At 44.5% G+C, this 22754-nt stretch overlaps 1 protein-coding gene across 3 annotated transcripts; it reads right to left on the reverse strand.

Moving 5' to 3' along the window:
* Window positions 1-985: 985 nt before the first annotated feature.
* On the reverse strand, window positions 986-22665 carry hdx (highly divergent homeobox). Of its 3 annotated transcripts, XM_056284700.1 has the most exons (12): window positions 22523-22665; window positions 19894-20087; window positions 10941-11149; window positions 6364-6510; window positions 4870-6060; window positions 4730-4786; window positions 4486-4632; window positions 2648-2846; window positions 2483-2562; window positions 1916-2002; window positions 1585-1707; window positions 986-1492 (listed from the first exon to the last, which is right to left on the reverse strand). In XM_056284700.1, exons 3-12 carry the CDS (start codon window positions 11004-11006, stop codon window positions 1223-1225), a joined length of 2367 nt encoding a protein of 788 aa, XP_056140675.1. In that variant the 5' UTR covers window positions 11007-11149; window positions 19894-20087; window positions 22523-22665; the 3' UTR covers window positions 986-1222. The 3 variants fall into 3 exon arrangements, with proteins under 3 accessions (XP_056140675.1, XP_056140666.1, XP_056140683.1); XM_056284691.1 differs by lacking the exon at window positions 19894-20087; XM_056284708.1 differs by lacking the exon at window positions 19894-20087 and having other exon boundaries at window positions 6364-6542.
* Between the last annotated feature and the right edge of the window lie 89 nt (window positions 22666-22754).

The following is a 22754-nucleotide window of genomic DNA, read 5'->3' on the forward strand; positions in this document are numbered from 1 at the left end:
TATCGCTGCTTATAATGTGAAAGCACACTGAAATTCACAGTAACGCACTAAAGCACCTTGAGTGGTAAGTGACAGAATCACTCTGTCCGGTGATGAGATATGGGTCTCTTTTAATCTAAACCTCTGGTCCTGAAGGGCATGAGAACGTTTTAGCCAGCTGTTCTGGAAGCCTGTTCATCCTTTCATCCAAAAGGAAGAGGCTTACAACTCATTCACTCCCTCACCCTCTCTCACAAAGCTTTGCCCGCCTGTATTTTTGGGGTCGCCTCGTTGACTACACTTATTCCTTAGTTGCTAAACTCGTGACCTTAATCATCAGCACTACATGATTTATCTTAACCTTCTCCCTAAACCCAAGTCCTTTTGTTTTCATGGAGGATATATATCTATTGATTTATGTGTGAAACACCAACTTCACTTATAACAGTCATTGACTACTTAATCTGAAATTTCTGTGGCGTGAGGTAACTTTCAGCCCTCATGGCTCTTGGTAGTCCATCCATCCATTATCCAAGCCACTTATCCCAATTCGGGTCGCGGGATGCTGGAGGCTATCCCTGCAGTCACTGGGCGGCAGGCAGGGAGACATCCTGGACAGGCCGCCAGTCCATCACAAGTCCAACACATTCACCCCTAGGGGCAATTTTCGTATGGCCGATTCACCTGACCTACGTCTTTGGACTGTGGGAGGAAACTGGAGCACCCGGAGGAAACCCACGCAGACACGGGGAGAACACGCAAACTCCACACAGAGGACGACCCCCAAGGTTGGACAATCCCAGCTGTTGGTAGTCCATAGAAACCTCTTGGTCCCAGCATCTCAAATGTAAATGAGATGGAACATAAACTGATATGACAGCCCCCAACCAAACCGTCTGTTCACTCACTGTCAGTGCAGGTGACAAAAAAACAAAGTATGGTGTCTTTCATACATTTGTCATTAAAACACACAGCCATCTGGATAAGTTAGATAGAGGTTATTTATTGTTCTCTCTGGGACTAAACCAGAGTGAGGCAAATGATATGCAGTAAAAAAAGGCATTTCCAATCCAACAGTCATTGTTAAGCATCAATCCACAGGCACTCTGTGTGGAGTGTATGTGTGTTTATCCGAGTTTATGTGAATTATAAAACTGAGAACTTACTCTTGCCTGACTGGTTTCTTTGTGGAGTGTAGGCATATCTGTATTCGTGTGCATGTGTCTCTATGCATGTGAGGCAGTTACTCTTGTTCTATAACAGCTTCTTCCAGCACCTCCTCTGATGCTGAGGGCTCAGCAACTTCAGTTTTTGAACCATCACTGTTAATAGTAGCCAGCGGGAAATCTTCATTTGTTGGGGTTAATGACGGCTCGTCATTGTACAAAGCTGTTGTTGAGGTTTCATCGTGGTTGGATGACATTTCTGTTGACATGGCAGCAGGCTCGGCTTCTCCCTCTGGAGTCCCATTCCAGTCCTGGTCTGCAGTCTGAGGTAGACTGGCCATGAGTTCCTTAACACACACATATATCCAGATGTTGTAATACACTTAAAGATAATAGTCAATCTGTCCTTATGGTCAGAAAAGTATAAATATGAATGTACCTGCTGTTTCTCCAAGTCATTGTTCATCACAGCATTGAGCAGGCTCTTGGTGAAACTCTCAAGCTCATGGTATTTCTGTTTTTGGTTCTCTAGCTCACTCTCAAGAAACCGCACTTCCTCGTGCTGAAATAAAGATTCAGAAACAAAATCCTCAACTGGATTCAGAGTTTGAAACAATGTGTTTAGTCCCAATATACAGTGTATAGAGCATGGCATTTCTATTTGATGAGGGGATAATAACTGCTGAAGCCAGTTTTGGTATCGACGGCAAAGCACTGTCCGGCAGTGTATCATAGTGTGTATGTTTGTGTGCGTGTGCCTATGCTTTCACCTTGAATTCCAGCAAGCTTTGCATTTGCTCTATATCCGAGGCTACTATTTCACCGTCGTCATCATCCTCATCGATTATCTCGATCTTCTGTTTTGAGAGAAACTGCATTATTCATTACAGGATAGAGCAACTCATCACGAAAAAGTAAATTACATATATGACTTCTCAAAGAAAGCCACCAACCTTTTGTTAAAAAAGCTAATCAATTTGCATACAAGTTTTGGGGAGTGTTTCACATGATTTCCCCCTAGTTGCAATTCCACTATCACACTGTTTGTGCCATCATAGATGTTTTAATGTGTAACAAAATATGGTTAGGTGAAAATACATTTAAATGAAAGCTCATGATTGGTGGAATTTTTTGATATATGCCAATATGATTGTAAACTTCAAATTCAAAAGCATATATATCTCCAAGGGTATGTGCATACCATTTTGCTTTCTGAATTAACTTTGGCCCTGAATTTTATTGCATTTCATTATCAACATTTTCATTAGCAGCCTCCATTCTGAAATTGCTGAACTTAATAAAGTTTCACTGTAATATCAATGAATATAATTAAGTACCACATTATTAGCCAAGGGAGCAGTATCAGATAAATCAGTTCCATCTTCTCCCTCTCTCTGGTACAAGTCACTGGTGCCATCTATGAGAAAGCACATCAAATGAATTCCAGTACACAGAGTTTATATAGATGTCATAGGTGTACATGTTTACATCTAAGCCCCCACCTTCAGACAAGCAGAGAGATCCTCCATCATTCAAATCATCTCCGAGTTCTGGCGTTCTAAGACCCTCTCCATCAGGGCTAAGAGCCAATGGAGAATCGTTTCCTGGGGACGATGTTGTGAATACAGCAGGCCCTCCCTTAGGGGGAGGGATTTCAATGCCCATAAGACGATACTTCCTCCGCCGATTACTGATCCAAGTCTGCCACCAATCAGAAAAAAAAGAGCAACAGTGACAAAGAAGTGACGTGAATTTCTCTTTCATGTTGACCATAGTGGGGGGAAAAATAATTAATAATTTTGCAGACCTTTATGCGAAAAATGTCACAAAGGTCAGCAAAGAAGGAAAAAATTCAGCAGATTAAGATGTTTTGTTATTTTTCCTTTTCCTGTTCACCCTTGTGCAAACTGAGGATCTTAAGTGTACATTTAATTTGAATAGCAAGTCTGATTGTAACCAACCTTTCCAATATCCATGATATTAACAACTTAATATGTAGAACAATTCATGAGCACAAGATTTTACAAACTGCTTTGCAATTAAGACTTCTCTCTATGAGAAGCATGCAAATAGTTTATTTTGATAACATGTTTATTTTGGATTGGATGAGGCCAGTCTGCCTGGAAAGGTTTTGCACATCAGCACCACTCAAACCAAGAACTTGGTGTGTGTTATACCAACCTAGAGATGTTTCATTTCTGTCTCTAAAGTGCCTTCTAAAGATGTAAAGAAAATGTAATGTTTGACCAGCTTTGAAAATTGTGATAGACATTTAATGTGATGTACCATGATAGTGGCTCAGTAATAGATCACTTCAAACATTAGGATTATTGTTCACTACTACTACTACTTTTGGCTGCTCCCATCAGGGGTCACCACAGCAGATCATCCGTTTCCATCTCTTCCTGTCCTCTGCATCTTCCTCTGACACACCAGCCACCTGCATGTCCTCTCTCACCACATCCATAAACCTCCTCTTTGGCCTTCCTCTTTTCCTCTTCCCTGGCAGCTCCATGTTCAGCATCCTTCTCCCAACATACCCAGCATCTCTCCTCCACACATGTCCAAGCCATCTCAATCTTGCCTCTCTTGCTCTCCAAACTGTCCAACCTAAGCGGTCCCTCTAATCGTTTCTAATCCTGTCCTTCATCACTCCCAATGAAAATCTTAGCGTCTTCAACTCTGCCACCTCCAGCTCCACCTCCTGTCTTTTCGTCAGTGCCATTGTCTCCAAACCATATAACATAGTTGGTCTCACTACCATCTTGTAAACTTTCCCTTTAACTCTTGCTGGTACCCTTCTGTCACAAATTACTCCTGACACTCTTCTCCACCCACTCCACCCTGCCTGCACTCTCTTCTTCACCTCTTTTCCACACTGCCCATTACTTTGGACAGTCGACCCCTAGTATTTAAACTCATATGCCTTCGTCACCTCTACTCCTTGCATCCCCACCATTCCACTGTCCTCCCTCTCATTCACGCATATGTATTCCGTCTTGCTCCTACTGACTTTCATTACTTTTCTCTCCAGTGCATACCTCCACGTCTCCAGGCTCTCCTCAACCTGCACCCTACTCTCACTACAGATCACAATGTCATCCGCAAACATCATAGTCCACGGAGACGCCTGCCTGATCTCGTCTGTCAACCTGTCCACAATATTGGTATTTGAGATGACAACTGGTTATAGTCATATCAGGACAGAACGACCCCATCTTTAAACATTTTCAGTGAGATCATTGAACTTTTCAAGATCTGGAACCCATTTCTTTAACCTAACTTCCACATTTCAAGACTATTCCAGCTCTGTGTAGGAACTCCCTTAATAGATGGTTACCTTGACTATTTCAGTGTCTACATTGAGCTGGTTGGCAGCAGCAGTGATCTTCTCCCTGCATACAGAACCCAGGCTGGTCATGCCTCGATCCCAATAGCGCTTTAGCTGGACGAGATCCCCATCACTAAACTGGGTCCGGTCCTGTAGCTGAACACACAAATCCCAATTCAGTATCCAACAGGTAGCCTGGTCCCAAGCAGAATTTAGCATCAAAGAGTTCATGGTAAGACAAACCAATACTCACTGTTCTCTTCCTAGAGTTGCTGAGGAGCCAGGGGTTAGCCGACATGCTGACTGACGTCTATGCACAGATAGGGTACAGCCAGATAAGTGTCCAAATTCACTTCAGAGATAAGGGTAATAAAAAAATGGGACCTTGCCTACCTGTGAGCTGTATCCCCCTGTTAATGAGGTCTGTGCTGTGACTGAGTAGCTGCCCTGGAGAACTGTGTCACTGTGTTGTGGTGTTGGTCTAGAGATGGTCATAGGTGGTGTGTGGCCTCCTCTCAACCCAGATAAGTCAACCCTGAGTGGGCTGGTTGACATCTGCTCCCTATGGGTATGGGTCTGAGCAGCCATACTTGCCAATTCTTCTTCCCTTTGCCATTCATCTTCCTCATCACCAGTTTCCATAGCAATGGAGAAGTAGCCACTGGTGTCCAAAGAGTGGGGCATCGGTCTTTGACTCTCCTGAACTTTCCTATTGAGTCGTGGTCTTAGTCTCTCCCCCTCAGCTCTTTCTGAAAGGGAGAAGATCTGTTGGATGCGAGGTGTCTGGTCAGAGGAAGGACCAGGGTTTTGGACAAGTAAGGAGATCTGAGCCCTTGGTTGGGCAGGTGGTTGAGGTTGGGGATTGGAGTGTGGCCGGGGCTGGGGCTGGGATTGAGATTGGGAGGATGAGGACCAAGGGCGGGCTTGTACTGTACCATACTGTCTAGCCCAGCTATGAGGTACCACACCTGCTACTGAGCTTGGACCTACCACTTCCTCTGCCAGGGAGAAACTTCCCTTCCTGGCTGTTGTGTAGCCTAACGGCCCTGACGGAGAAGTAAGGGATAGTGACTTGCGAGGAAGTGAGGCCAGCTTGGATTGGAGGGGTGAGGAGCTGGAGTTGTTCCTACTATGTAGAGACTGGTTCAGAACTGACGAGTGGGCCTGTACAGAAAGTTCGGGGTCTGAGTGAGGGGGAGGAGGGATGGGTCTGGGTCTGGAGCGAGTGGCAGGGTTCAGAGAGTAGATCCCAGTCAGGATGACATCATTGTTGTTGTTATTTGCACTGCCTAAAGGAGAGGAGGAGGATGATGAAGAGGATGATGATGATGAGGGGAAAGATGAGGTTGGAGGGAGAAGATGGGCACGATTCTGGATATTCCGAGATGCAGCCATTTCAGCAGTCAGCATTGCACCCGCTACCAGAGCTCCTCCTGCCAGGCTATGATTGGACAGAGCTCCTCCTGCCAGCGTGTGATTGGACAGAAGTCCCCCTGCAATTCCATGACTGGATAATGAATGAGACGTGCCTCCATTTTGGTCCGCCTTAGAAGCCAACTTGCGTCTTTTGTTGCCAACCCACGTCTGTAGGGAACAGAGCAATCAGCTCAGTCACATCCTCAAAAAAAAAAACAAAAAAAAAACAATCAGCTCAACACTAAGTGCAAAGCACTTGAGGGACTAATTCAGGAAAGTGTGGATAATAACTCATGACTTGCACTCGCTTTACAACCTCCTCAGGAAGACTGCACAACAGTCTTTCCCTTGCCTCTCTCACTGCAGCATCACATGGGCACACCTCATAAAAACGAGAATGGTGCAACACAAATCATAGGACAGAGCGCTCGTTCACACACACACACACACACACACACTTAATGGCCCTACCCGGACCACACTGAAGTCCAATTTGGTCTCTTGAGCACATTGCAGTATTAGCTGGAAGCAGGCCTTGCTCTGGTTGGTCATCCCGTTCTCATAGTAACGTTCCAGAATCCTCTGCTGCTCAGCTGTGAACACTGACCGCAGGTTCATCTGAGGGGCAATCATATGGATAAATAACCCCCCTAATGTATCGTTACAGTATATTAGAGACAGCTACCAATCATGCCCCTTTGACAGAAAGGTATCATATAATGGGGTTAAAAACATGATCAAATAAATGTTGACACAGCAAAAGTCACTGTTATTTCTGTAAAATCTAAGCTACAGTTGAAACCACCAAGAAGTAGCAGGCAATGCAAATAAAGTCACTCAAAATCAAGAATGGATAAACAAATAAATACACACATACATTTTATTTTTATAGCAACTTTCATCATCAGCAACAGTTTCAAAGTGCTTCACAGTGCATTAACGACCAAGACGGTCATTATGACAGTTTTGGATTTTCCAAGTTTAATAACTTTGTGAGAAAAAAAAATGATACAGACCTGCCGCTCCCTGAATGCCCCTAAAACTGCATATATTTGCATTAAAATGAGTTTTAGATCAATTGCAGAAAAAAAAGTTATGAGAAGATCTACCTAAAATGACCGTGATAGGTCAAAATGACCACGCGTAATTAGCGGGTCATGTTACGTGTGTTGTTCGCGTCATTTCCTTCGCAACGTTCAGTTCTTTTTTTACATTTCACTTTTTATAGGCCTGGTTACGTTTGTTAGATCAGCAGTATGTGCTTTCCGTTTTGTTTTTCCAGGTATTATTTCCAAGATGTATGGGTACAGCCGCTGTTTCAGACAAACCACAACTACCACTGAGGCGTTGCAGTATTTACAGGTGTTGGACACCGGCGATTTCAAATTGTTTGAAAAATAGTATTAAAGTGGTTAAATGTTAATTTTAGTGTCAGTCGTTTCTTGACAGACATACTAACTTATCGTCACCTTCTTGAAATAATGACCTAAGTCATATTTTCAAGTTTTTCAAAAAACAGAATAAACTGAAACAAATATCGAATATATGATATTTCTTAATCATTTCCCACCTTTTTGTGTGAAATGATTAAGAAATATCATATATTTTATATTTGGTTGTAGTTTGGTTGTAGTTTTTAAGTTCTGGCTGTTGTTTGGGATTGTTTAAATGGTTATTTTCAGTTCTTTTTTTTACATTTCACATTTTATAGGCCTTGTTACGTTTGTTAGATTAGCAATATGTCTTTTCCGTTTTGTTTTTCAGGTAATATTTTAACTTTTTCAATTTTGCTATTCAAGTTCGACCATGCATGTTCTCCCCGTGTCTGCGTGGGTTTCCTCCGGGGGCTCTGGTTTCCTCCCACAGTCCAAAGACAAGTAGGTCAGGTGAATTGGCCATACTAAATTGTCCCTAGGTATGAAAGTGTGTGGGTGTGTGTCGGCCCTGTGTGACAGTCTGGCAGCCTGTCCACAGTGTCTCCCCGCCTGCCGCCCAATGACTGCTGGGATAGGTTCCAGCATCCCCGTGACCCGAGAGCAGGATAAGCGGTTCGGATAATGGATGGATGGAAGTTCGACCATGGCTCTCTGAAGTTTAAATTGTTTGAAAAATAGTATTAAACTTGTTAAAATGTGAATTTTGGTGTCAGTCGTTTCCTAACAGACATACTAACATATGCAATGCATTAATATCTCAATTGGGTATTTATCTTGACAGAATATAGAGTTCAGAAACCGGCGGTCATTTTGATCGCCTGTGGTCATCTTAGGTAGGAGTGAAATCCCGGTTGTTCTAGTGTTAAAACAATAAAAACAGACAACAACAAAAAAACCTGGTTAAATTAAAAGCTTTTCTGAATAAAAGTGTGTTAAGGCCTGTTTTAAAGGAGGCCAGAATAGGACAGCACCTAGTTTCAGCCTAGATTTACTTGAGCCAAGAAAATAGTGAATTACTGTATTCCACTTGAAATCAAAATCAGTAAAGAAGGTTGAATAGAACACAGATTATTCATACACGGTCATGCCTTTTGCCTGTGAATGGTTACATATGTTCAAGATGTTTACCCATCACCCATCCATTATCCAAGCTGCTTACCTTGCGCTCAGGGTCACGGGGATGCTGGAGCCTGTCTCAGCAGTCATTGGGCGGCAGGCAGGGAGACACCCTCGACAGGCTGCCAGACCATCACACAGGGCCCACACACACACACATTCATACCTAGGGACAATTTAGTTTGGCCGATTCACCTGACCAGCATGTCTTTGGACTGTGGGAGGAACTGGAGCACACGGAGTAGACCCACGCAGACACGGGGAGAACATGCAAACTCCACACAGAGGATGACCCAGGATGACCCCCAAGGTTGGACTAACCCGGGGCTCGAACCCAGGACCTTCTTGCTGTGAGGCGACCGCTCTAATTGACCGCTGCCACCTTCACCCATCAATGATTCTTTAATTCTGAAAATACTGGTAAAGCAGATAAAATGTTTGTCCAAAATAGAATATCTTTGGTGTTAATATAGCCCAAATGCACTCATTTCAGTAAGATGTGCAACTGGGATATAAGAACTAATGTTAAAGGATCACTGAGTGAGCTGGTACAGTACTCACTGAACCAACACTGACATAGCTGGATGACTGACTGTAATCACAAGTGAATTTTATCCCTAAAACTGTGACCTTCTAGCATCTAGCGCAACATTTTTTTTGTACAACAGAGTTTATAGCATATATGCTATAAATTCAGATATTTTGAATAATCTTCATTCATTCTACTTACCTTGTTCAAGAGTTGTGACTTTGGCTGGTTTTAAAACAAACTGAAAATATACTTTCACTGAGCTCTTTATTAGAAACACCTGTACACCTCCATACTCGTGTAATTATCTAATCAGCCAACCATGTGGCAGCAGTGTAATGCATGAAATCACGCCGATAAAGGTCAAGAGCTTCTGTCAATGTTTACATCAGCCATCAGAATGAGGAAAAAATGTGATCTCAGTGACTGTGACCGTGGCATGATAGTTGGTGCCAGACGGGCTGGTTGGAGTATTTCTGTAACTGCTGATCTCCTGGGATTTTCACACACAGCAGTCTCTAGAGTTCACTCAGAATGGTGTGAAAAACAAAAGAAAAACGAAAAAAAAAAAAAATCCAGTGAGGCAGTTGATGAGAGGTCAAGGGAGAATGGCCAGACTGGTTCGAGCTGACAGAGATAACCACTCTGGACAATTGTGATGAGCAGAAAAGCATCTTGGAATGCACAGCACATCGAACCTTGAGGCGGATGGGCTACAACAGCAGAAGACCACGTCTGGTTCCACTTCTGTCAGCCAAGAACAGAAAGCTAAGGCTGCAGTGGGCACAGGCTCACCAAAATTGGACAGTTGAAGACTGGGAAAACGTAGCTTGGTCTGATGAATCTCAGTTTCTGCTGAGCCACACAGATGGTAGGGTGAGAATTTGGTGCCAACAGCATGAAACCATGGACCCAACCTGCCTTTTGTCAACAGTCCAGGCTGGTGGCAGTGGTGTGATGGTGTGGAGAATGTTTTCTTGGCAACTTTGGGACCGTTAATACCAATCAATTATCGCTTGAATACCACAGCCTATTTGAATATTGTTGCTGATTATGTGCATCTCTTCATGGCCACAACTTACCCATCTTCTGGTTACTTCCAGCATGATAATGCTGATAATGCTGTCACAAAGCAAAAATCATCTCAAACTGGTTTCATGAACATGATGATTTCAGTGTTCTTCAGTGGCCTTCCAAGTCACTGGATCTGAACTTTGGGATGTTGTAGAACGGGAGATTTTCAGCATGAATGTGAAGCTGACAAATCTGCAGAAATTGCGTGATGCAATCATGTCAACATGGACCAGAATCTCAAAGGAATATTTACAACATCTTGTGGAATCCATGCCACAAAGACTTGAGGCTGTTTTGAGAGCAAATGAAGGCCCTACCCACTATTAGTACAGGGTTCCTAAATAAAGTGATCAGTGAGTGTATAGTTGTGTTCTATATAGGCAACTCAATATTCTTCACTCATATACTTTTTACCTGATCTAGAGTTGCTATGTTGGTTGCGTCATGTTAATGTTTCATTGCTCCATTCAGAATTTACACAGAGCTGTTAACTATTATCTGATGCTGCAAATATTGAATTTGCACACTGGGATCATTACATTTTCTTTTTATCCAATCTAACCCATAACAACTCTTTTGCAATCTCTTGCTGAAGGCTCACTCTCTAATGTGAGACGTACTTGTGGAAAATTCCAGACTCGGCACCATTGAATAGGGGCCATATAAGGGGCTTCATTCCAAAACACCACACAGTCATTTTAAAAAATCTTTTGGAGAACTTAAATTCAATCATCAAAATTTTCCAAATTCAGATAGCACTGTCTTCAAATGCATGGAAGAATTCTACAGATTATCCACAGCTTTACACATAACCCATCTGGTTTTGTTTAATGATGGCAATTACTTTGTTAGAGTAGGAATTTTTGCCATGTGGCCATCTCTCATGTACTCACAGTCTGCATTCCACGCCTCTCTGGCCATGCATCCATTCTGCCACTGGAGGGGAAGGGGGCAGCCATGCTGGCCGATGCAAAAGTGCAGCCCTCCCCAATGTCTAGGATAGTGTTATCCTAATGGCACTCATGCTGCTCAGTGGACATGGCACTTTCCTGGGTAATGTGGTCGCAATGAAACCGAGTGGGAAGACATGGTGCTTTGGAGTCTGTTGGGTGAAAAAAAAAATTAAACAGATCAATCCAAGTGACCGTAAAGATTTTATGGAACAATGACCGCAGCAAATACATTTCTACCCCAAAATGAAAGACGTGAAAAGTCAATTAACCAATTTCAGTTTCATCTCACCGTTGGACACCAGGCAAGTAAAACATTTTTGGGCAACATACTGTTAACAAAAAACCCATAATCTGCATTGTGCACACTACAAATTGTTACAATTACAATTTCATTTAGCAGACATTTTTATCCGAAGTGACATACAGCTGAGAGTTAATGCAACACAAGCAAGGATCTGGTCAGGCGACAACAACGCAATTAAGTGCCAAAAAACAAGGTTCAAGTCGGATAGGACATAGGTGTCAACAGGCAAGTGCAAAAGGGCAATGCAAAGGGTTTGTAGAAGCATTTTTTCCCTTGCAACTGCAATCTCCTATGCTCAAGATCAGAGCTTGTTCTGTTGGGTTTAGTTCAATCTCAATCGTGAAAATCCTGCCCCCGTCTGATTTTCACAACAAAGGAAGCAATAGAGTGTGCAAACCATCTCAGATGACCCCCCTATTGAAGCTCAGAGTGAAACTAGGAAGTGCTCAGCCCTACAAAGCCTGACAATGGCCTAAATCCGAATCAAAACTCAAGACAAGTTTCAAATCACTTACCAACCGACTGCAATCTCCTATGTTCAAGATCAGCACTATTATGCCATTGGTTATAGTTCATAATTTAGACATGGCAAACCAATTTAGTAAAATCACATCCCCATCAGGACGTATTGCAATTGATTCCAAGACAAAAAAAGGGCTCACACAAAAAGCACTGAGATAATTCATTTCTGTGTATTCCTTATATTAAAATAATAAACAAGGGACAATTCCAGTTGTTTTCTCATATCCATCCATCCATTATCCAAACCGCTTATCCTGCTCTCAGGGTCACTGGGATGCTGGAGCCTATTCCAGCAGTCATTGGGCGGGTTTTCTCATATGTAGTTTTTAATTGTCCCCGCCAGGCAGATAACCCAGATGGGATTATGTTTGGTCGCGCGTGTGTCTCCACGGCTAATATCCCAAACTACTGGACCTATCAGCATAAAGTTGTTTTTGGTTTTTTTTTTGGTGCACATATATGACTGTATGATGTAGAACCTCTTGTGGTTGCGGTGATTCAAAACCTTTGAAAAACATTTGTTCTCGCTACCGCGGCTCCCTCTCTTCATTCACGCTCTAGCTCGCTCAAACAACGCTGCTCTCTGCCGCTGCCCGATCGAAGCCAACCGTGCGCATGCGTGCACGACTCACATCTACCGTGTACTCGGATCAGGCAGATACACGATCAAACGTTATGAAAAGAATTTTGATAATCCAAAAAATTCTAGTGTTATAAAAGAACAACTTCCTCTAGGTTGCAGGCAAACAGGAAGTGTTGTATATTCGTGTCGCTGCCTAATTTGAGTCAACCGTAAATGTGAGTCACACATGCTCGAGTGTTTTACCCAGCTTTATTATATTAGGAAAATAAAGACAGGGTTAGGGTTAGACCAAAATAGTCACATAGCAAACCTTTTCTGTTTAGAAAGTGCAAGCTCATATTGGTTGCATTCGTGCGAGGGTCTGCTTAGGAGGCTGCACAGCCACAGACTGACAGGCAAGTCATTTTTATTAGGTAGTTTGCTAGGTCGGCCCCCTTCAGTCGAGCGGTTAGCGATGTCGCCTCGTGGTGCCGTACAACGCCAGGTCGAGTCCCGCTGCTGGCGGAAAATACACTCGGTTACATTAGTTTCCTTTTTTATCCAGCTTTCTCACTGAACCCTTTCTTTTTGTAAAACTGTATTGTAACGTGCATGGATAAGCAGACACGCTGGCTGGGGGTCTGACCCTTTAGTCTAGCGGTTAGCGATGCCTCCTGCGGTGCGGGCGATACGGGTTCGCTTCCCGGCCCCGGCAGTTCCTGTGGTTGCGTTGTCCCCCAAATTCGCTACAGTATATACAAACAAAATACATCTGATTACAATTAGTTTTACGTGTGGTTATTTGCTTCCATATTACAGGTACACTAAACAATATTGTAACGCTGCGTGGTGGCTACCTCATGGGAAAGAAGGGAGACGGGGACTGTAGTCCTCTTTGGAAGCGCAACTGAGCCCGGATTTAATTCCTGCCGCAGCGAACAGACTACCCGGAGTTGGAGGTGCACCCGGAAAATTATAACACCTGGCCGGTCGACAGATTAACTTTACTGGTCCCGGTCACTACTCGTAGCTTAGCTAAAGGCTAACAGGTAGCATGGCATCCATTTTAGCTTGCCGGAACAACAACCACAACGTGCAACACCAATGTAACGAACTCGGGGGGGGGGGGGCAGCCCGGGAACCGCCACCGCCGGGACGTGAACCCGAGTCTCCCGGACCACGGGCGACTACGTTAACCAGTCGTTAAAGGGTCCGAGGGTCCGACCCGTTAGCCAAGGGCTAGCGAGTCTATTCATCCGTGATCGTTACACTATATTCTCCAGGACATTTCTATAGCGACCACATTGTCAAATAAAACAACTGTAAAAACAGTAAAATAATGAAATACAGTATTTTTAGGTAGGCAATATCAATTCAATTTGAAGTGAACCTGAGCACATGACTAGCTAAACAGCTAGGGTACTTCGCTAACTAAACAGTCTAACACGAATAAGCAAGATATTAGCTCTGGAAAACATATTCAAATATTTGCAGAAACAACTCAAAAAGGATACAGCTGTCATCCAGCTATCATCAATATACAACAAATCAAGTTATGTAACACCCAGAGGCATAAATTCTCAAAACTTCACCGAGAAAATGCTGAACTGCACACCAGCTTCAGTTATCCATCCATCCATCCATTACTTGAACCGCTTATCCATGGCACAACTAAAATGGCGACTGGTTGCAGTGGACTTATATGTAAATTAAAAATGACCACTAGCGGGCGCGCAACACCATGAAATTATACCTGGTGTTGGACAAATTATATGAATTACCAGCACAATACTGCAATTGAGTGCTAACGCTTCAGCTGGTTTTTCGCCCAAATCCAAGCACCGGAGAAGGGGAGGTACGAAGGCACCTTTTCCCCGTCTCCCAGCAGGCGAAAAAATAGGTGGTTTGTCGCCAAGTCCGAGAACGTGAATGCACTCTTGTAGTTTATAATGAAATTATTTTACAACACAAGTTCGTTACACGATTCCCAGACATAAATATAAAATATTGATAGGGATGTCGCCAGCTTACAATGCTGTGATTGCAAACATTCCCATATCCTGTGACTAGTACACATGGGGGACTTCAACACTCACGTGGGCAACGATGGAGAAACCTGGGAGGAACGGCCTCCCCGATCTGAACCCGAGCGTTGCCTTGTTATTGGACTCCTGTGCGAGTCATGGATTGGCCATAACAAACACCATGTTCAAACATAAGGTAGTTCATTAGTGTTCTTGGTACCAGAACACCTTAGGCCAAAGATCGATGATAGACTTTGTGGTTGTACCATCAGATCTGCGGCCGTATGTTTTGGACACTCAGGTGAAGAGAGGAGCAGAGCTGTCAACTGATTACCATCTGGTGGTGAGTTGGATCAGGAGATAGGGAAGGCTGCCGGACAGACCTGGCAAACCCAAACATGTAGTGAGGGTGAACTGGGAACATCTGGCAGAGGCCCCTGTCTGTGAGGTCTTCAACTCTCACCTCCAGAAGTTCTCATGTATCCCAAGGGAGGCTGGGGACATGGAGTCTGAGTGGGCCATGTTCAAAGCCTCTATTGCAGATGTGGCAAGCAGGAGCTGTGGTCATAAGGTCATCGGTGCCTGTCGAGGTGGCAACCTAAGAACCTGCTGGTGGACATCGGCGGTGAGAGAAGCCATCAGGCTGAAGAAGGAGGTCTTTTGGACTTGGTTGGCCCAGGGGTCTCCTGAAGCAACAGACAGGTTTCTGGGAGGCCAGCAGGGCTGCCACTTCGGCGGTCGCGGAAGCAAAAACTCAGGTGTGGGGGGAGTTCGGCGAGGCTATGGAGGAGGACTTTTGGTTGGCCTCAAGGAAGTTCTGGCAAACCATCCGGTGACTCAGGAAGGGGACGCAGGGCTTGACTCAGGCTGTGTTCAACCAGCGAGGGGAACTGTTGACCCAGACTGGGGATGTTGTCAAGCGGTGGAAAGAACACTTTGAGGAGCTCCTGAACCCGGCTAACATGTCCTTGGTGGAGGAGGTAGAGTCTGAAGACTCAGGGGAAGCCTCACCCATATCCCTGGCAGAGATCTCTGAGGTAGTTAAAAAGCTCCTCGGTGGCAAGGCGCCAGGTGTGGATGAGATTCGCCCTGAGATGCTGAAGGCTCTGGACATTGTTGGGCTGTCTTGGTTGACCCGCCTCTTCAGTGTCACGTGGAGGTCGGGGACAGTACCTGTGGAGTGGCAGACTGGGGTGGTGGTTCCCATATTTAAAAAAAAGGGGACCGGAGGGTGTGCTCCAATTATGGGGGCATCACATTGCTCAGCCTCCCTGGGAAAGTCTACTCTAGGGTGCTGGAAAGGAGGCTCCGACCGATTGTCGAACCTCGGATCCAGGATGAACAATGTGGATTCCGTCCTGGCCGTGGAACAATAAACCAACTCTTTACCCTTGTGGAAGTGCTGAGGGGGAATGGGAGGTTCACCAGCCAGTCTACATGTGTTTTGTGGACTTGGAGAAGGCTTACAACCATGTACCCCGGGGCACTCTGTGGGGGGTACTGTGGGAGTATGGGGTACCGGGGAAGTTGCTACAAGCCATGCGGTCCTTGTATAACCAAAGTGAGAGCTGTGTCCGCATTCTCGGCACGTCAAACACGTTTTCGGTGGGTGTCGGACTCCACCAAGGTTGTCCCTTGTCTCCGATTCTGTTTGTGATATTCATGGACAGGATCTCAAGGCACAGCCAAGGTGAGGAGTGTGTCCATTTTGGGAACCTCAGAACTGCATCTCTGCTCTTCGCAGATAATTTGGTTTTATTGGCTTCATCAGAACGCGACCTCCTGCGTGCACCGGGGTGGTTTGCAACTGAGTGTGAAATGGCTGGGATGAGAGTCAGCACCTCCAAGTCAGGCCATGATTCTCTACCGGAAAATGGTGGATTGCTCCATCCGGGTTGGGGATGAGCTGTTGCCTCAAGTGAAGAAGTTCGAATATCTTGGGGTCTTGTTCACGAGAGAGGGTAGGATGGAGCGGGAGATTGACAGGCAGATTGATGCAGCATCGGCAGTAATGCGGACGTTGTACCGAACCATTGTGGTGAAGAGGGAGCTGATCCAGAAGGCAAAGCTCTGAATTTACCGGTCAATCTTCGTTCCAACCCTCACCTATGGTCATGAACTTTGGGTAGTGACCGAAAGGGTGAGATCGCTGATACAAGTGGCTCAAATGAGTTTCCTCCATAGGGTGTCTGGGCTCAGCCCTAGAGGCATGTGATAGTCTGCAGCCCTGCCTGATTCGCTAGAGGGGGTGGAGCAGCGAGCAGGACGGCTCAGAAGAGTGGGGTGATTAGCCAAGTACAGTTGGGGAAGAAAAGGCGGGGGGGGGGGGGATCAACAAAAAAAAAGCAAAGAGCTCCGGTTATGTACTCCAACTCAATTCAGTTCAGAAATTCAACACTCCTACTGCTCTGGCAGCGAGTTTACCAACAATCCAACCGTGTGCAGCAGGTCCTCTCCCTTGCACGATGAAGATGAATCCTCATTCTTAGAAACATAGTCAGTGGGTCTGGCTTGCCATCTTGTGTCCCATGTCTGTGTGTCGTCTTCCCGCACACCACAGAAGAATATGTATTCTAAAACAACTTCAAACAGGACCCCCCCCCCCGGAAAAAAACAGAACAAATTATTCTACAAGTATAAATCAAATCAATATAGCTTTACAATCGCTGTGGATTGTACTGCTATGTTGTTCAACTAGGCTCAAAATGGCGGCGGAGCTGTACTTTTCCTCATGCCGTTGGGCCGCTAATTCCACATCTCCATCCTTTATAATGCAATAAAACTCAACTCCTTTTCACTAGCACAATGTACATTCTTATTTGATTTCCTTAATAAACTGAAAAATACAACTGTCAAAAAGTTTGCGTTTATGGCTTTCTAAACACAACTGCATTACAACAAAGTTTCAATGAAACCAGTTAAAACTCACCAAAACCGTTGTAAGTTATTTAGATAGGCCCTCATAAGTTTTCAACCAGGTACGTATTATTTTTCAGGTTGTAACTCATCTTTTCACAAAAGGCTCCATCCATTAATTTTGCTTCTCTTCTCCGCTTCTCTGCTCTGAGCTACCGGTACGTTATCCAGGGACGACTTTCTTAAAAGCATCAATATAATTTCTTGTAGGTATACTTTTAATTGTTCTCATTGTCAAACCAAACCTCGCCCTTGGTACACCATGTGAAACTATGAAAAAAGCATTTTAAATGAAAAAAGCCTACACAAGGTAATATCGAATAATGCAAAATGTAATTTAAAAAAAGTTTTCGGAAGGGCAGATGTCATATTTGTGTGATTTAGTCGAAAAAGCTTTTAACTGACTATTGATGAATTAGATGTATGGATTTTTAAAAATGTAACTTTTTTATGGATTTTAGTGAATTATTTATATTTATGTCACATTTTACTATGGGTTATACAAGCTGGGCGAGAAACCTGCACTTTCATTGGTATACCATAGATTTGTTAATTTGCCCTGGAAGCTACTGTGTTTGGTGATACAGGGATGGAGTTTGCACACTGTGTCAAAGCCCCTTAAAAAGGCAAAATATGATGATCTCTGGAGTATGGCAATCATTAACTGAAAAACATGTAGGTCTACATTTTACAAATAATGCAATTTCTACACTTAATCCGGTCCCAAGCCCGGATAAATGGGGAGGGTTGCGTCAGGGAAGGCATGTGGCGTAAAACCTTTGCCAAATCAAATATGCGGATAACTAGATTGTTTAACACAATCTTGGAAAGTGAGAGGATGCCTGAGGAGTGGAGAAGAAGCATACTGGTACCGATTTTCAAGAATAAGGGTCATGTGGAGAGCTGTAGTAACTACAGAGGTATAAAGTTGATCGGCCACAGCATGAGGATATGGGAAAGAGTAGTGGAAGCTAGGTTAAGAGGAGAGGTGATGATTAGTGAACAGCAGTATGGTTTCATGCCATGAAAGAGCAATGCAGATGCTTTGAGAATGTTGATGGAGAAGTATAGAGAAGGTCAGAAGGAGTTACATTGTGTCTTTGTGAATTTAGAGAAAGCATATGAGAGGATGTCGAGAGGATAGGTGTGGTATTGTATGAGGAAGTCAGGAGAGGCAGAGAAGTGTGTAAGAGTGGTGCAGGATATGTATGAGGGCAGTGTGACAGTGGGGAAGTGTGTGGTAGGAATGACAGATGGATTCAAGGTGAAGGTGGGATTACATCAACGATTGGCTCTGAGCCCTTTCTTGTTTGCAATGGTGATGGCCAGGTTGACGGACGAGATTAGACAGGATTCTCCGTGGACTATGATGTTCGCGGATGACATTGTGATCCATAGCGAGAGTAGGGAGCAGGTTGAGGAGAGCCTGGAGAAGTGGAGGTATGCACTGTAGAGAACAGGAATGAAAGTCAGAAGCAGCAAGACAGAATACATATGCGTGAATGAGAGGGAGGACAGTGGAATGGTGAGGATGCAAAGAGTAGAGGTGTCGAAGGTGGATGAGTTTAAATACTTGGGGTTAACTGTTCAAAGTAATGGGGAGTGTGGAAGACAGGCCAAGAAGGGAGTGCAGGCAAGGTGGAGTGGGTGGAGAACAGTGTCAGGAGTAATTTGTGACAGAAGGGTACCAGCAAGAGTTAAAGGAAAGGTCTAAAAGATGGTAGTGAGACCAGCTATGTTGTATGGTCTGGAGACGGTGGCACTGACGAAAAGACATGAAGCGGAGCTGGAGGTGGCAGAGTTGAAGATACTAAGATTTTCATTGGGAGTGATGAAGAAGGACAGGATTAAGAATGAGTATATTAGAGGGACAGCTCAGGTTGGAGGGTTTGGAGAGAAAGTAAGAGAGGCAAGATTGAGATGGCTTGGACATGTGTGGAGGAGAGATGCTGGGTAGTATATTGGGAGAAGGATGCTGAATATGGAGCTGCCAGGCAAGAGGAAATGAGGAAGGCAAAAGAGGAGGTTTATTGACGTGGTGAGGGAGGACATGCAGGCGGTTAGTGTGACAGAGGAAGATGCAGAGGACAGGAAGAGATGGAAATGGGTGATCTGCTGTGGCCACCCCTAATAGGAGCAGCCAGATATATATATATATAATCCAGTGAGTCAAGTGATTTCTTTATGAGACAGTACAAGCCAGGCTTGTACCGTCTCATAAAGAATTCACTTGACTCAGTGGATTATTTTGCTCCTTATTTGTTGAGCACTTTCCCTACCGTTGAGTGGTCCTTTTATATATATATATAAAAGCAGCTGATGAGTGCGAGACGCACGAAGCAGGCCTGTACTGCAATGTATTAAAATCTTTTTTCCTGTATCTGTGTTGATATATGTATATACGTATGTGTGTGTGTGTGTGTGTACACACACACACACACACACACACACATACATACATACATACATACATACATACATACATACATACATACATACATACATACAGGTAACAAATTAAAGGAAAAAACAACATAAAGTTTCTTAGTAAGGTGTTGGGCCCACCATGAGCTCCCAGAACATCTTCAATGCTCCTCATCATAGATTCCACGAGTCTCTGAACTGTACTGGAGGGATGAACACCATTCTTCCAAAAGATATTCCCTCATTTGGTGCTTTGACGATGGTGGTGGAGAGTGGGATCTAACACGTCGGTCCAAAATCCCCCATAAGTGTTTAACTGGGTTGAGATCTGGTGACTGCAAAGGCCATATTATATGAGTTACATCATTTTCATAATCATCAAACTATTCAGTGAACCCTCGTGCCCTGTGGATGGGGGCACTGTCATCCTGGAAGAAACCACTCACCATCAGGATAGAAATATTTCATCACAGGATAAAGGTGGTGGTAACTTTGTATTGATTTGCAGTGACCCTTCCCTCTAAGGAGACAAGTGGACCCAAATCATGCCAGGAAAATGCCTCCCCAAAAAATAACAAAACCCCTGGACCTCGTCACTGTAGGGGTCAAGCATTCAGGTTTTTCCTTTAATTTGCCACCTGTCTGTAGTGCCTTAACTGAAGCTACTACACTGACCACAGACGCCATCGTGCCGCTGAACTGACATTGTGGTGCTGATCTCTATTTTTACGCTGCTGGCCTATTTTGTTTTTCCTGCTACGCGGCCCTCAACAGGTACAAACTACATAGAAACATGTAAAAACAAATACAATCTATTTAAAAATGAATAAAATAAATACCTCATTGTATCAGAGGCAATGCGACACAGCAATGCAACCTTGTGGCTTTTTTCTTCATTGCACATTAAAATATATCAATCAAATGAATGTGTATCCATGATCGCGTAGTTAAACAATCGAGTTAATTAATTCAGTACCAGTTAAACATTTGCCACTTAACTTACCCATTTTCAAAAGTCGCCTACTCGAAATTCAGAAAACACGACTGGCACGCAACCACACACAACACGTGTCTCTATGCCTGGTCAACGGTTCACGTCATGCGCACGAGACATGAGCTGTACTTATAATTAAAGCGTCATCTTATCGGCCTGTCATATCTGCAGAAATGATCATTTCGGGCCGATGCCGATATTTCATTTTAAAGCCCGATGACGAGCCGATATAATCGTGCATCCCTAGCCTGTATAAATGTATGTATGTGTGTCTGTATGGTTGGGGGCACATAATGGACCATAGTGGGGGAATTCACATTATCGCAGAAAACCCAGACTCTTTGGTGCCATCTATGCATGCCACTTTGTACAGTACAACGTTTACCCACTCCCACACATTTGGTGACGCTGTTAAACCCTGTAGCTAAATCCCACCCTATAGCCACTCAAATAATGTCCTGTTAACAAACCTGGCAGCTCCATTTAAGGCTTACTTTTGCCATGCAACAGGCTTTCTAGTATGGCCTCTGTATGACCTTGTTTTTTTTTTGTCATAAAATTCTGGAAATGCCGACATGCAAACTATTAACTTCGCCATTTTGGAATGACAGCTCGAAGCAGCAGTCACGTAGCTAGCAGGCACCGGCTCTATTCTCACTGGTCAGCGTATCAATTTGCACTTTTGGCGTTGATTGCCAGGGGGGGGGGGTGAGCCCCAATTCAAAACAATAGCGAGGCACCTTTTTTTTGCGCGCTAATGTGCCCACCCCATAACAGCTGCAGGGGGTTGGGTGCCCCTCTATATACGCCTTTGTATTCAAGTGGACTTGAGCCTCCTTTCAAAGCCTATCGTCTAACGCAAAACTTAAGCCAAAACCAGGATTACGTTCCTGGAAAATAAATACACGTGTCCGCTGGGAGAATGGCACTTTTAATTAACGAGCACAGAAGGAAAAAAAAACCACACACACACTTTTAATCAACACGATTAGAAAGGTGGAAACAAATTGTTTTTTGACACGGTGCTTCGGGCGTCTTTTCACGTTTAATCAAACGGTGTATGAATAATGTATTCCGGTCGACCCAGCAAAAGTGCAGACCATCCTCCGTCATACAGCGAAACAAGAGGGAGAAGGAGAAACAAGAGAAACAACTGTGACGACCGCTACAAAGTAACACCGAAATGCGGCTCGTTCGCACACTGCGGTGATCGGGCTCGCGGATAAGCTCGGGGAACGTCTTTCCGACACTTTTCAATAGCGGGACAACGCCACATGCAGCGATGTTCTGCGGGCAAATCACCATCATCCCAGCTTCATCATTCCGCCAGCCAGTCTCTCACTGCGCATGGCTACGGTCAATATGTGGAAATTGCATAGCGAATTGGTGAACAAAATGCGGTTACGTCAGTTAAGTACGCCGGGAGAGTAAAGCGCCCGGAGCTCCAGAAATGGAAAATCCACACGGGAGACGGCGTGCCTTAACTTTCCGACCGCGAGCCAGGCGATAGACACACCGGGTAAGCGCCGGATCAAAACAATGGCCAAAGACAGACAAGCGCACAACACGCAGGCCCGGGCGGCCATAACTAGCCAGCTAGCTAGCATCAGCTAGCTTCCCCCCAATGGACTGCCGCAGCTAAAGTTTTCCTCTAAAAATCCCTGATTTTCCCGACCTTTAAACGGTCACCCTCGCTGACCCCGGTCTCTGACGAGCGCGAAGGAAAGTGCGTCGAGATTGTCATGACGCGACAAACAAAATCACTTCCAAACGTACCTTTTTTTTTATTTCCTTTGATGTAAAAAAAATCACACGGACGCTCGAATTCAGCAGATTTCTTCACCAGTCCCCTTTGCGAGACAATGAAATCAGAACGTCCGATCATCAATTCTAATCATGATTGTGACGTGTCCGCAGACAGGAGCCAATGGGACCCCGAGATCATCGCTGTGACATTCGCGGACGGCTGAAAACTGAGCGCCGTGGTCCCGCCCATCGCTGACTTTGT

The sequence above is a fragment of the Lampris incognitus genome, chromosome 1, assembly GCF_029633865.1.
Source record: "Lampris incognitus isolate fLamInc1 chromosome 1, fLamInc1.hap2, whole genome shotgun sequence".
NCBI lineage: Eukaryota > Metazoa > Chordata > Actinopteri > Lampriformes > Lampridae > Lampris > Lampris incognitus.

Bases quoted from the DNA above. Each gene is read 5' to 3' on its own strand.
- hdx (XM_056284691.1), bottom strand. From the start codon at position 11,006: ATGGCTGCCCCCTTCCCCTCCAGTGGCAGAATGGATGCATGGCCAGAG. The intron at 6,511-10,940 runs GTGAGTACATGA...ATTGCCCCTCAG, and splicing joins AGAGGCGTGGAATGCAGACT to ATGAACCTGCGGTCAGTGTT. The intron at 2,563-2,647 runs GTGGGGGCTTAG...GCTTTCTCATAG, and splicing joins ATCTCTCTGCTTGTCTGAAG to ATGGCACCAGTGACTTGTAC.